General features: G+C 45.4%; 3 protein-coding genes across 5 annotated transcripts in view; 1 reads left to right on the top strand and 2 right to left on the bottom strand.

The window, feature by feature from the left end:
* Nucleotides 1-779: 779 nt before the first annotated feature.
* wdr24 (WD repeat domain 24) lies at nucleotides 780-7,635 on the bottom strand. 2 transcript variants are annotated; one of them, XM_049014561.1, is made up of 12 exons: nucleotides 7,510-7,635; nucleotides 7,009-7,105; nucleotides 6,811-6,877; nucleotides 6,159-6,642; nucleotides 5,666-5,843; nucleotides 4,881-5,553; nucleotides 4,669-4,781; nucleotides 4,135-4,259; nucleotides 3,653-3,754; nucleotides 3,179-3,516; nucleotides 2,085-2,269; nucleotides 780-1,863 (listed from the first exon to the last, which is right to left on the bottom strand). In XM_049014561.1, exons 4-12 carry the CDS (start codon nucleotides 6,637-6,639, stop codon nucleotides 1,695-1,697), a joined length of 2,364 nt encoding a protein of 787 aa, XP_048870518.1. In that variant the 5' UTR covers nucleotides 6,640-6,642; nucleotides 6,811-6,877; nucleotides 7,009-7,105; nucleotides 7,510-7,635; the 3' UTR covers nucleotides 780-1,694. The 2 variants fall into 2 exon arrangements, with proteins under 2 accessions (XP_048870518.1, XP_048870519.1); XM_049014562.1 differs by having other exon boundaries at nucleotides 7,009-7,143; nucleotides 7,510-7,578.
* zgc:112496 (uncharacterized protein LOC541336 homolog) lies at nucleotides 7,550-10,658 on the top strand. Of its 2 annotated transcripts, none has more exons than XM_049014565.1 (5): nucleotides 7,550-8,057; nucleotides 8,839-8,932; nucleotides 9,400-9,559; nucleotides 9,781-9,933; nucleotides 10,292-10,658. In XM_049014565.1, the coding sequence occupies exons 1-5, from the start codon at nucleotides 7,918-7,920 to the stop codon at nucleotides 10,459-10,461; spliced, it is 717 nt and encodes a 238-aa protein (XP_048870522.1). In that variant the 5' UTR covers nucleotides 7,550-7,917; the 3' UTR covers nucleotides 10,462-10,658. The 2 variants fall into 2 exon arrangements, with proteins under 2 accessions (XP_048870522.1, XP_048870523.1); XM_049014566.1 differs by having other exon boundaries at nucleotides 7,913-8,057; nucleotides 10,194-10,658.
* The window catches only part of rhbdl1 (rhomboid, veinlet-like 1 (Drosophila)), a 55,057-nt gene continuing 52,189 nt past the window's right edge, over nucleotides 10,639-13,506 (bottom strand). The window contains exon 9 of the mRNA XM_049014564.1: nucleotides 10,639-11,053. Within this exon, the coding sequence (XP_048870521.1) occupies nucleotides 11,020-11,053 (34 nt within the window). The 3' untranslated portion in view covers nucleotides 10,639-11,019. The remainder of the gene's footprint in view (nucleotides 11,054-13,506) is intronic.

Below are 13,506 nucleotides of genomic sequence, written 5' to 3'. Positions count from 1 at the left end.
CAAGACATTTCTCTAATGAAGACAATGCTAGCATCAGAAGGTTATCCTGAAGAATATTCCTGCTGTGCACTGAAAATGAATCAATACCTCAGCATTTAAGACAGCGAGGGCTGAGACAATAGCAGCATTCAAAGTACTATGAATTAACTGAAGGAAACCGAGCCAAAGCTGAACTCATCTTGTTAATGCATGTAGTCTTTCCATACATCATTGGATTTGTGAAAAGACAATATGATATATAGTGTGTATACAAAACATGCCTTCAATATGATTGGCTGAGTTATTACTAATCCTTTCTGATTTCAGAGATTTTTATACGATTTCATATGCTGAACTAGGCTGATCTGAATATTTGGGGAAAAGCTTTCAAAAAAGCACTAATGTCATCACAATCATGAAATATCATTAGGGACTTTTTGTGTGTATCTGAAAGATCAAATTTTAGTACCCAGAGAATCTATTACCCCTTACAAGCGACTTTACACACCGATAGATGTTAGACATGCAGAGTTTGGCAAGTAGGTTGCTTCAATACTCAATTCTTAATACAATGTATTAAGAAACTGGCAAATAATTAACTAAGCAGGATATGTGTGGGAAAAAATCTGCTACACAACTACACACAAATAAGTCTTCCAATGCTACAGGAAGATCATGACAATGTTTAAGCCCATATATATGGTCAGGCTGGAGGGTAAAATATTCATTATATTAAATTACACATGAACCAGAGTCTGTCTTTTTTACCTGCAAAGAAGAATAAGCTGATAAAACAAGTGTTCAGTGTACTGTACATTTTATTATATATAAAAACCCGTGGTTTACATTAGAGACCATTGTACTTCAAAAATGGCCATTAAAATGCTCTCATGAACTCAAACAAACAATCAAGTTTACAGACAAATGCAGCCCAGCAATAATCAAATTTAAAAAAAGTTAATACCGACATCCTACTGCAGTTCTACGACATATCAGAAGGAACACAAATTAGAAAATAATTCTATAGTAATACATTAAAATCCATACTCTGTTATTGGGGTGGCGCATAGGGACAGTGTGTGTTACTCTGTTGTTCTGACCAATGTAGATCAAGGTCCAGGCCACGCAGGGGCCCCCAGATAACAGTACCGGGGACTTAATGTTGAGTTCAGAAAGAAAAAAAATCCTTCACATTGCATGTTTTCTAAAATTTGCTTGTCTGTCCCCTTGCAGTTCATTTACAGATAATGTACCTTGATTGGACGAATAAACACAAAGCAGCATAAATATGGCCAAACACAGGTCAATAGATCTTTATTGTAGGGTCCTTCCATTCCCTTATCTTCATCAACCGACGACTCCCCGCCCCCCCCAAATCCAGCGGTGAAGCCTACCGCAAGGAAGGACCCGGTCCTGCTTTGACTGCTATTGACCTCGGAGATGAAGATAGCACCAAGTAACACAGACTCACTGTTGTTCCATTGGAACTCAACCCCTTAGCAGTGCTAGAACATCAGGTTCTGCATCTCAACAGGTTAGTCCAGCCAGCTAAACTTAGCAGTTTGGGAGTCTGTTGGAGGGGTGGGGACACACTCAAGACGTCACCAGCCCTGAGACAGCGGGCTTCCACTGCGCTTCCCAGACAATCTAGGTCGTTCCAGCGGCACCTTGACGGCAAAGACGCCAGCCGGGGCAGGCACGCTCGGCTACGGAGCTCAGGTATACTCGCACAGGTGCCCGCAGCCGGCTGGGCAGTGCGAGCTGCTCTTCAGCCAGTTCATGATGTGCTCCAGGTGCCCGCCGTGGCTGCAGCCCTGGCACCACACGAACAGGCCCTTCACCACGTGATGGCAGACCGCGCAAATGCTGGCGCACTGGTGGCACCTGGGAAACAGGAAGGGCTGGATTAAACACCGAAACCACTCCCTGGCATCGCTGTGGCTGACCTTCAAACAGGAGAATTACACTGCTGTAGACTTTTGAAGCCTACAGTTTGCACAGAAGTAATTTCCTTGACCCAGAAACAGAGCTGGAGTGCACAGGAAGTCCTACCATGAAACACTACGAGTCCAGCTGCGTACGTGATGCCCCGCCCCCAGACCCACCTGTCGCAGATCCAGCCCTTGTTACTCATGGGTCTCTTGCAGTTGCTGCAGTTAATGTGCAGTGTGGTGGAGGCCTGGTTCAGGCAGTTGATGGCACTGCATGTGCTCAGCTTGATGACCTCGTTGGAGACGTTCCACAGCTCGAAGCGCTGCAGCAGGTCGATGTAGGACATGTACCAGTGCTCCTGCGATGGGACAAACAGCACCCGGGGCACTCGGTCACATGACGTTCTTCAAGTGCTTGCACGTACAGTACCTCTCGCCCTCTGAATGTCAGCATAATGATGATCAAGACTACAGGCTTAATGCACTATGCATATTCAGCCTTGACTCCAGCCCCCCTGCTTGGCACTGCATTGTTTTTTTGGCACTTTTAAATAATTATGAAACCCTCCCTTCGTCAATTGCTGTCTGTATACACAGTATGTGGACACCAGTTTGTCCAACATCTCATTCTGAAACCAAGGGTATTAATATGAAGTTGGTCAGTCCATTGTTGCCATAATAGCTTTTACTGTTCTGCTGAAGTTTTTCATTAGATATGACCGAGGAACATTGATGCTGGGATTCATGGCCATTCAGGCTGGGTATTGATGTTGTATACTGGGCGATCAGGTCCCTTTCTGTGAGCTTCTGTGACATTTCACATCTGAATTTGCTCCGAGACATTTTCGACCTTCACAGTCATTTCACTTGCAGTTGACCAGGGAAGAAACGTGGCAAACTGACTGCTGGGAAAGACAGCACCCTGCGCTGGTGCCATATCGACAGAGTGGGCATCTATCTTCCTCTTTACAACCATGCATTTTGCTGCTAATTTTAGCCGAAGGAGGTTGAGTGACTGTGTGCTTAATTAACCTGTGTCAGCAATGTGTTTTGTTTAATTCAGGAATTGCTCTAATTAATAGGGGTGTCCACATACTTGTAGGTATATTGTATATTACACCATGGTCCTACGGGAACATTATCCTGCTTATCTGTATACCTGCATATGGATGGTTTGACAATAAACAGTGAGATTTTATTGATGGCCGCTTGTGTTAACTTGACGTTGAGCACAGCATCGTTTCGTTTTGACCCGCTGAGCCACCGACCTGCGTCAAGTCGTCGATCTCGCGCCGGATGCGGTCGCCCAGCACGATGAGCACAGAGACGGCCATCTGCACGTCACCCTGCTCGGCGTAGTAGAGCAGCATCTCACGGACCACAGGGCTGAAGAAGGAGGGCGGTAGGTGAAGGCTGAACAGCGGCTGCGACACCGAGATGAGCGAGAAGGACTCGATGGGCGTCAGGCACACGCTCTCTGCCTCGTTTCCGCTGACGTGCGGCGAGTCGGCCTTGTCCTGGAGGTGCTCCGGCGCTGACGGGTTGTCCATGATCTCGTGCCGGAGCGGGAAGGCCTCCTGGGGGAGGGTGTACTCCGGTTCCTCACCTACAAGTGGGGAATCAGCTTCGTCAACCAGCTTTGTCCAGCTCTTGCTGAAGACGTGGCCCACCTTTTCCAGATCACTTTAACGCACCAGTTGAACTAACCAGAGGCCCTGTCGTCCGCAGCAAGAGAAACTCACCGGCTTGGTTTTCATGCTCCATGGAGTAGAGGTCGTCATCGTCCAGCTCTGCATCACCAAACATGTCTGCCTGTCCCTCACTCCCTTCTGTCTCCTCATTTTCTAGAGAGAGAAACATTCAAGCATCACAGGCGTGGAGAGACTTTAAGACAAAATGTCACAGTCACACAGTAACACCAACATGATAAAACTGACACGTGGATTCCCTGCAGACAGTAATTAATACATGACGACAAACCCTCTAAACGACGTAACAAACAACAAATCACAGGAGAGAGGACAATTTCAGAGGACACTGCAGGGAAAATGTATTGAAACTATTATGTCAGCAAAAAAACTGATTCATTCAGCAGTTGCAGGATCAGTTTCTACACAAAGGGAATACCAATGCAAACACACATTCCCTGAAAGGCACACTGATCATATAATAGCCCTTTTATAACTAAATTAAAAAGTAATTATTAGGCTGCTGGGGAAATTACCATCATTGTTGCTGATGAGGGAGTTCCCGGGATCCATGTGGATGTTGTCCTGCCTGATCTCTCCCTTGCTGCGGTCTAGACGGGTCTCATTTCCCAGGCCTGCAGGCATTTCTTTCATGTTGAAGCTGACAAAAACAACACGAGGTTACAACCAGTAATATGCCTCAATCAGAGTAAAATTCTCAACCAGAAAAGCTCATTCTCCACTGCAAAAAAATCACTCTATTGTCAAAAATATATGGTAAATTTAGTCTAAATCTTACTATTCTTCTATTTAAAAAGAAGAGAATCTATTACAGGCCTGGGCGGTATCTAATTTTTCATATCATTCAGACATTACGCCGCATTATATGTTATTTTGATGATATCTTCCAAAGCCTCACTATTTGGTTTTTTTAGCGTCGTGTATTGTCGGGTGGACAAAATAAACCCACTAATCGCTAAGATCATAAAAAAAAACCAACTAAATACGCGGAACACCCAAAAGATTGTGACATACAATATTATCTTAACATAATCCAATATAAGTCCTACCTGTTCATTAGGGGCAGAGCACCCAGTTTACTAATATTGTGGTTTGGTGCTGCTGTGTTGAGGTTACCCGGGTCTGAAAACATGATCCTTAACATCGTCCATGTCGTCGAAACCTTTAAACATGAAAGAAGCCAGAACGTATAACTGGACCAGAATTTTCATAGGCTCAGTGAACCCGCACATATAGGAGTGAGGGTGCGTGTGGTAACCACCTGAGGCCGGTTAAGCTCCTGTGCCACCTTGGCGTTGTGTTCGCACAGCTCGGTAAAAGGCTTCCCGCTGAGCAGGTACAGCCGGGCCGTCTTGACGAACCAGTCCATGCGGTGGCTCTCCAGGTCCGTCTCGAAGACACTGAGGGCACTGGAGACGTGAGCGAACTGCTCGGTGAGGTCGGGCTTCTTGAAGAAGAAGATGGGATGCCGGCGGTCGCCGCCGGCGTAGGGCTTGCGGTTGGAGTCGCCGCTGATGAGACTCTCCTTGGCGGCGAAGGCGAGGTCCCCAAAGAGGCCGAAACAGAGGCCCTCTGGGTTGGCCTTGTCCTCGGGGCGACTGGCGTCCTTGAACATGTGCTGGTAGAGGGTGCTGTCCTTGGAACCCGATAGCAGGAAGATGGGGTCGTGGAGGTGGCGCCACACGATGCCGGTGGTGACGTCCTTGTGCTCCTCGAAGGTGGCGAAGGGGATGTAGGGCCGACGCACGTCCCACACGTAGATGTTGTGGTCCACCATCATGGAACATGTAGCCAGGTGCCACTTCTTCTCCGGTCGCCATTTGACCCGGGCCACCGAAGCGATGGTCTGCACGCAGTATATCTCTTTTGCCCGGTTGGTGGTCATGTCCCACACTTTGACCATTTTGTCACGTCCTCCCGTGGCCAGCCAACCCCTACATAAGCCAGGTCACATGACATGGAGTCAGTATTGGCAATACGCAATCATTAGCACACCTGGCTTTTCTACTCAAGCGCCGAATGAGAACGATACAAGAAATCACCGACCTATCCTCCGGGTGCCAATCGCAGCAGAAGACGGGTCCGGTGTGGGCGGTGAACATCCTCTCGTACCGGTCCGGGCGCCTGATGTCCCACAGCTGGACGTTGCCGTTCTCAAATGACGCGGCGAACGTGAAATAATCCCGCATGCTGAACTGCACGTCTCGCACGCTTTCCGACTGCCCTGTTATTAAACGGTAAAAACACAGACACAGATGGACGGTGCAAAAAAGAAGTTCCATTCAGACACGGGGGCAGTGTGTGGTTTAGCGGGTCGGCCTTTATGCCCGTGATCGCAAGGTCACCGGTTCGAATCCTATCCCCGGCAGAAAGGCCCCGTTTCTTTTGGGCCCTTGAGTGAGGCCCTTAACCCGTAGGAATGCTCCAGGAACAGTGGGTAAATTGCTGACCTAATTCATTTCAGTACCTATACTGCAAATGGCAAATAAAGCATCATTTCATTTCATTGGGGTGATACAGGTTACATTGATGGAGGTACCTGAGAAAGTGCTGACAGATTCCTTCTTGCGGAGATCAAAACACTTCATGTAGCCGTCCTGGGAACCGCTGAGTAGCATGTAGACCTCCGTGGGGTGGAAACACACTTTATTGACTGTGCGCCTGTGCTCAGTGAATAGCTGGTCCTGCTTGTTTCGCGACGGCTTGCCCAGGTTCCAGGTGACCACAGCGCCGTTGGTGGCGGCCGTGGCCAGCAGGTTCTCGTCCATCTGGTGCCACATGACGTCAGCACAGCTGAAGTTCAGCGACGGCCGACGTCCCACACGCAAGTTCAGCTTCTCCACGAACTGCTCCTCCTCCAGCGCATAGATCTTAAAGATGTTGCGGCCCGCCACCACCACCTGTGCTGCGTCCCGGCACACGCTGATGGCGTTCGCTGGCGCATCCAGGTGGCAGAACATGGTACGGCCTGTGATAGTGTTATTGCTCAGGGCTGTGGTCACCCGTGTCATTTTCTCCATTGTCTGCAAAGCCAGGCAGATCGGAGAAGGCGCAACAGTTAGAATACGTGCGGTACTCAGAATGGACCAGAGGAGGGCAGTATAATTACAAAAGAAAACGTGATTGTTTTTTTTAAGATACTGTTTTATTTGTATACCAACTAGTCATCTTACTTTTATTGTCCGACTTACGTTGTGTAAGTTATACAGCCCCAGCCTCAACAGATGAAGTCGTCACTTGATAGTCTTTAGAGTTCATCTGAAAATTGTATTAAAAAGGCAGTCGTGTTGTCATTCCTTTTCTTTTAGCGTGTAGTTTGCGAACAAGGTTATTAAAACACTTTCTCATATAGGTTAAAATGATGAGATAGGTAAATGTCTGGCGCTTACCTCCTACACTGATTCAGAAGAAAACGTATCGCCTTCATCTTAGGTTTGTGACGGCGAATGGTCAAAGCTGTGTCCGGCTACTTGCATGCACAGATGCCTGCAATGTATGCATGCATGTCTGCCTGAAGAAAGATCCTCAACACGAGGTGTGTGCAACTTCAATGTACACACTGTTCTCAAACGCTGGCACCAAAGTTACCCAGTCAGATAGTACTTATATATGCACCACAAGTATCTAGTCTCACATAATAAAAATGGATCACTCTGGTATACCAGACGTAAAACGCCGTAAACCGTAGATCAGTCGTTTATGGCTAATTAGCTCGTTAGCTAGCCGGTCAGCTCGGGCCGGGCAGCTAACATGCTAACTTGCTAACATTCGATCAGCGGTCACCGTGGCTCAGGATGCCGGGCGATCGGCTCGCTACGTGTCGCTTGTAAACACCTAGGGGGAGTGATAAAAATGCTCGCTTGACAAATAAAAAAAAAACCGAGACTGACCTTGCAGGAGACAGGAGCATCCTGCGCAGGAAAGAGGAAGCGGAAGCCGGCTGGAACGTGCAATGGGAACGGCAGTATGGCAAATTAATTACAAAGATAAGCTGATCGCGGCTCAGTGATACGTTTTATGATCAGCGTGTAATGCAAATAAAACCAGGAGAAAGTGCTCGGTGATCTGGAGCCCTTGAAGTGAGAGCAGCTGGGTCCTTAGTTAAGGGGGCGTGCGGTGGTAAATCAGACTTTTCCTGTGCAGGGTGTAAACCGTATGAAGGTCTGGCTGGTGCAGTGTGCATTTCATTGCAAAAGCTATATGTAATTAAATGATAGCTTGTTTCCACATTATAACGGAATAAAACATAGCATCCAGCCGCTGGGTGCGCGGCCCGTCCCTGTGTTTCGCCCCCTAACATGTCCGAGGACGGGATCCTGTTTTCCTGCGAGGATCCAGCACTATGGAGGCGGATCTACAACAGATACTGGCGGGTGGTGGAGCTGAGGTCGATGGCTAAGGGGAAGAAACTGGCCAAACTGCTCCCTCTGGATAAATGGTGAGCCCTTTAGTATCAGCTGTCCACGACTGTCATAAGCGGTGCTTTTCTCACAAGATGGAGGTATACTTACAGCAGGCAGGCTGGTGTTTAATGTCCGTCCATACTCCAAAGCTTTTGAGAAAGACTTCATGCAGTGTTGTGGAGCAAGAAGTCTAAAAATAAACGTATGTAATTAAAATCGGGTAAAATATGAATTCTGGGGTAATGAAAGCAATGTTCCGTACCTTCTTAATAGCCCATGCATTTTAGCAGTATTTAGCAATATTTCTTTATACATAAATGTAGAGTTATTAAAGCCCCCCTTATATCGTTTATATATAAAAAAAGGTCATTTGGTAAAATCTTAAAATGTATGTGAAGTAAAAACTGTTAAACTCAGGGAATGTTTTACTCCAATTTTACAAAATATTACTAGCAATTGTAATATTTCGTGTAACCTGGTGTTCAGTATATCATTCTTGTAAGTAGCTTATTACACAATTGTGGTATGGATGTTTACAAATTGTATACTCGTTTGATAATTGTATCGAGTGTTGTTAATAATAATTATAAAAAGATATTTAGTGTCCAATAAACATACCTGGTTAGTAAACTTTCGCGAATCACCACATGGTCTTTGCCCCACCTATTTTGTTCTCTGTTGGGGTATGCGCTAAGTAATCATTATGCCTTGCAGTGAAATTAAAATAGTCTGCAAGTGTGTATATAATAAGTAGTATAAGAACTGGTAGTTCACCTGGCTGTCATTCATCGGTATGCCGGGTGTCTTCCTGCCTAGGTACCAGGATGAGCTGCCTAAAGCGATTGCCAGCCGGCCGCAGCGGTTCTTGACACACCCGGAACTGGTGAAAGTGATGGAGTGGAAGCTCACTGTACGTGTGGAGAGAGCGGGAGATGCTCGCCCCTGACATCCATTACCCTCTTACTGTGAAACACATTTTACTGAATGTTTTTATACGCAGATATAAATTAAGTTGCTCAACCCATCCCAACTTAAGTATAACAAACTATATTACCATTTTTATATACATGTTTAAGTGCATTAAACATACTTGAGGAAGATGTTTAGCTGGCAGATTTATGGGAAAAAAGCACAATTTGCTCAGAGAAAACTGTTGGATTTTCAGGAGTGGTCTTTGAGCGATGTACGTTATGCTGGTTTCTGCCTGGCCTCTAACAGCCTTGTTGCAGTAATTATTTGGTCAGTAAGTGACGTTGCTTCTGTTTGATTTGGGATTTGGGGGTTAAAATGCAATTGTCATCCCCCGAGGCCTGGAGCTACGTAGCCCAGCGTGGAATGTGACTCTTTTTCCCATTTTGTTGCCCACATTGGTCCCAGAGGGGGAAATTCCGGCCGAGGCTACAGCAGTTGGTGGCCGCCAATCCCAGTGAGACCGTGGAGAAGTGCACCAGGAAGGCCTTCAGTTTGCTGCCAGACATCCAGGCGGCCATCACTGAGCTGAGCTCTCTGAAGGCCTTGGGGCCTGCCACCGCATCAGGTTAGCAATTAGCCATATGTAACCAAGGTCGTACTGTATCCGCAAAGTCAATATTTACTTCTTAGGTTAGATAAAAATGTAAAAAATAGTATGTAAGTCTTATACAAGTCTTTTTATTTGTTGTTTCTTTTGGTTGTTGATATTGGAGTATTATATTTATACTGACAGTGCTTCTATCTGTCAAATTTCTCACCATTTCATCCCTACCTATCCAACCCCAGCGGTTCTGGCTGCGGGCGCCCCTGAGCTCGCTGCCTTCATGGCTGACGAGGCGGTGGAAAGCATTCCGTGCTTGAAGCCCATCCAGTACACAGCCAAGCATTACTCTCTGTACCTGCAGAGGGTGACGGAGCGGAGCTGCTCGCTCAACAAAGGTAGGGCTCTCCCTCCCATCTCTGCATCTGCATTTTTAAGATAAGTCCTTCCTTCTACTTTTTTGGATCAGAAATACACAATATATTTTCCTCCATAGCCAAAGATTGCAAGTAATGGATTGGTACAAACTCTAGATCTGGGATTCTAGATCTGTTCCTCCTCCCCTTTGTTTTGGCATCAGATTTATTACTGCAAGAAGAATAAGGAAGCTGCTTCAGCAGTGCGTATCTGTGATTTTATTTTATTTTTTCATTCCCAGGCTGTCCAGTCTGTTCTTCACTTGTAGGTCTCCTGACAGAACACAGAAATGCTAAGGCTTTGCTAAGTGACTGGTCACTCTCCTCTCCTTCCACCCAGCGGACAGTGAAAAGAGCTGGACACCCCACAAGGTGGAGCTCTGTCTGTGGGCGTGGGCTGTGACCAGTCAGCTGCAACCCTCTCTGCTCCAAGAGCTCTGCAAGGAGGAGAACCCTGAGGAGGACATGGAGAGCAGCAGGAAACCAACCAAGAGGCAGAGGACCGATTAGACTGTACCGACCATATTACTGATCTTTGTTTTTATCCACATTTAAAGAATAAATATGTGAACAACACTTACAAACATTCCTGAATCGAAGGACTGTCCTTAAAAGTCCAGTGTTGCATTAAAAGCTAAATACAGTTACGTGTTTATTTTTTTCAATACCCACTTTTGTATAATAAACTATTTACAATGTAGACATTCTGACCGCCTGCGAGTTTTGCTTTATTTGATTTAAATATGCAGCGTTTGTTTGAAAAGCTCGACTTGTGCTGCACCGTGGTTGCTGTATGTGGAATTGATTTGCGCTGAAGGTGGGGTCGGTATATTGGCCGCGTTTGGAGGTTCTGCAGACACGGGCTGCGATGCAGCTATTCCCGGAGCCTGGTCTGCATTGGCGCTTTCATAATAAACTCGGGCAGCGGGCAACTTGGGGATGCTTCTGTGTGAGCCAAGGTCCCGGACGCTGTCGATAGTAGTAGCAGCTCCAGATGGGGTGTGCTGCGTTGAAAAATGCTGCCATCGCAAGCAGGGCACGCACCGGGTCCCATGAGCGGGCGGATCGTTAGCACCGGAAGCCCCCAACTCGGGAATCAAAGCTGCCAGAGGACACCGAACAGACCTGTGAGAAATTGGAAGGGTTTCTCCACGTCTCAGCTCTTTATTTGTGTGGTTTCTAAATGAAAGCAAGTACAACGAACAGTACAAAAGAAAACAAAATTATATACAATATAAAATCGTTAAGTTACATTTATAAAGTACAATACGGCAATAAATAATCGTAGAATATAATATAAACTATATTTACATTTTTAATTTGTAGCAGTTTCTGAATCAGAAAAAAATACTTTTTTTTTTTCTTTCCATAGCACAAGATTGTAAACGATGGGTTGGTACAACCTCCGGATCTGGATTTTTAGATATGTTCATCCTTCCCCTTGTCTTGGCACCAGATTTATTACAGCAAGAGGAATATGAAAACTACGGTAGCAGCGAATATATACACATATATATGACTTCTCAGCAGCCTGTCTCTCCACCGCCCCTTCCAGTCTGAGAACAGGTAAACACAATGCAGCCTCTTCAATGGCCTTCCCTATCATGGTTTGAACTGGCCAAAAATGGGAGAGTCTTACTGTGAAAGGTAATCATTATGCTGGTTTTGCTTTGTGAGTTTTGATCAATAATGTTTCCTTGAGGTAAAGGTATCTCTTAATAGGCTAGCAATAGGAAGTCGTCAAACATGGAACCAAACTCAAGGATCTCAAACGGACACCAGGAATTCTCACAGTAAATGTGTACAATTAATTCACTCCAAATTAATTCAAAAGACAGAGGTCTTAACATTAGGAAGTAACACTTCAAAAAGACAAGTCAAAGACTTTTAAACCTTGAAAATGACAACACCAAATTACAGCAGTAATTACATCAAAGAATTACACTTTGCACAAGGTGATTAAAGCTGATAAAGTGAAATCCAGGTCAGGGGTTTCAAAAATGAATGAGGTTTTCCCAAATAGTGTCAATGTATGTTCCTCTGTCTTATTGTGAAAAAAAAGCCAAGAAAAGGCCTAGAAAATCCAGATTCTGTAAGGTCAACTGATTCTTCACAAATATGGCTACTACAGTGTCAGATGTTTTTTGTATGCATGCCTTCTTTCTCTAGACATAGCAATCTAATTTAATTTCAGATGTGGTTGGCTACAAACCACCATTTCCTGCGAGTGTGCCTCAAAGGCAGTAGTTTGCACACCTAAAACAGACAAATGGATTCGTCTCTTGGAAGTATAAAAGTACTTCAATACTTCCACGATTCCATGTCTGCTCTTGCACCTCAGCAGGAGCTTTCAGTGAAGAGATCAATTAGACTGTACCATTAGATTAGCTGAAGATAATACACACTAGCTATACACCTTGTATCTGACTTGCACGGCTTATTTTCACTAGCTGTTTGCGTAAATGCTGCTCTGGATTAAAAAACATTTTTGTAAGGAGATCCTGGCTCATAGAGGACATTCCGGTAAACCTGCGTTAGGGTTAGGGCCCAGTGCCAGGTAATTAGGCATACTTGTCACTGATGTAGCAGCAGGAAATAAACATCTCCAGCTTACTGACACACACCTTCAAGGATGTGTGTGGTTCACATCAGTAGCCACATTATATTTTCTTAGCAGATGCTCAAATTCCCCCATAATTTGAGCTGTTTTCGAAAGGAGGCATGTCTGACTCATTCAGTTCCTTAACCTCACTGTAAATATTTTCCTTCGAAAACATTCTCAAAAATTCTGAAAATAAACTGTACATTTAGGAACAAGCCACAGCTCACATCTCTACAAACAGTATTTCCTAAGGTATACAGGAACAGCCTCTCTCCTCCTCACTCCCCATCCCAGCTGTTTTTTTTTTAGCAACAGTTTCTCATGCAATGAAAACACGAAACATAACAGGTCTTGTTTCACGCCATCACTGTTTTCTCTGTAACTCTGTCTACCACTACAGTCTATGGAGAGGCTAGAAGGTGTTTTTGGTCTTTTTCTGTATTTACATCGCATTAATTGTGTCATATGTAGGGCATCTTGCTCAGCCTGTTGCCTTGGAGTCATCAGTACCGCTCATGGATCAAGACAATCGCTCTTACATCCCGATGTTTTGCGATAGAATCAGATATGATGGCTGTAGATAGGTAGTGGTGGTATTCAGCCAACAGTACCAAGGAAAACAGTCTCTGCATGGTGGTCATTGTACCATCATTAAGTGTTCAAGTAAAACTGCCAAAGTTTTAACATGTAGAATGACATCTGACCCTTGAAAAATACTATAAGGAGATACTAGGCTTTGCAGCCAACAATGGGTGGGATTATTGTGAGAAGTCAATCACAGCGGGTTTAACTCACCTCCCAATAAACACTTTAGTGGCGTGCCTTTGGGCCATACTAGGCAGTGTTTAATAGTGCATGATAATCCAGTCCACTATGTTCTCCCAACACAGGCCCTCTCACAGTCTTGAGACCCTGCATCCTCGTAACAAACAAACCTTAATTACAAACCGCAG

The sequence above is a fragment of the Brienomyrus brachyistius genome, chromosome 5 (assembly GCF_023856365.1).
Source record: "Brienomyrus brachyistius isolate T26 chromosome 5, BBRACH_0.4, whole genome shotgun sequence".
In the NCBI taxonomy this organism is placed as follows: domain Eukaryota; kingdom Metazoa; phylum Chordata; class Actinopteri; order Osteoglossiformes; family Mormyridae; genus Brienomyrus; species Brienomyrus brachyistius.
Note: the sequence above shows the minus strand (reverse complement) of the source record. Positions and strands in the feature narration are given on the sequence as shown.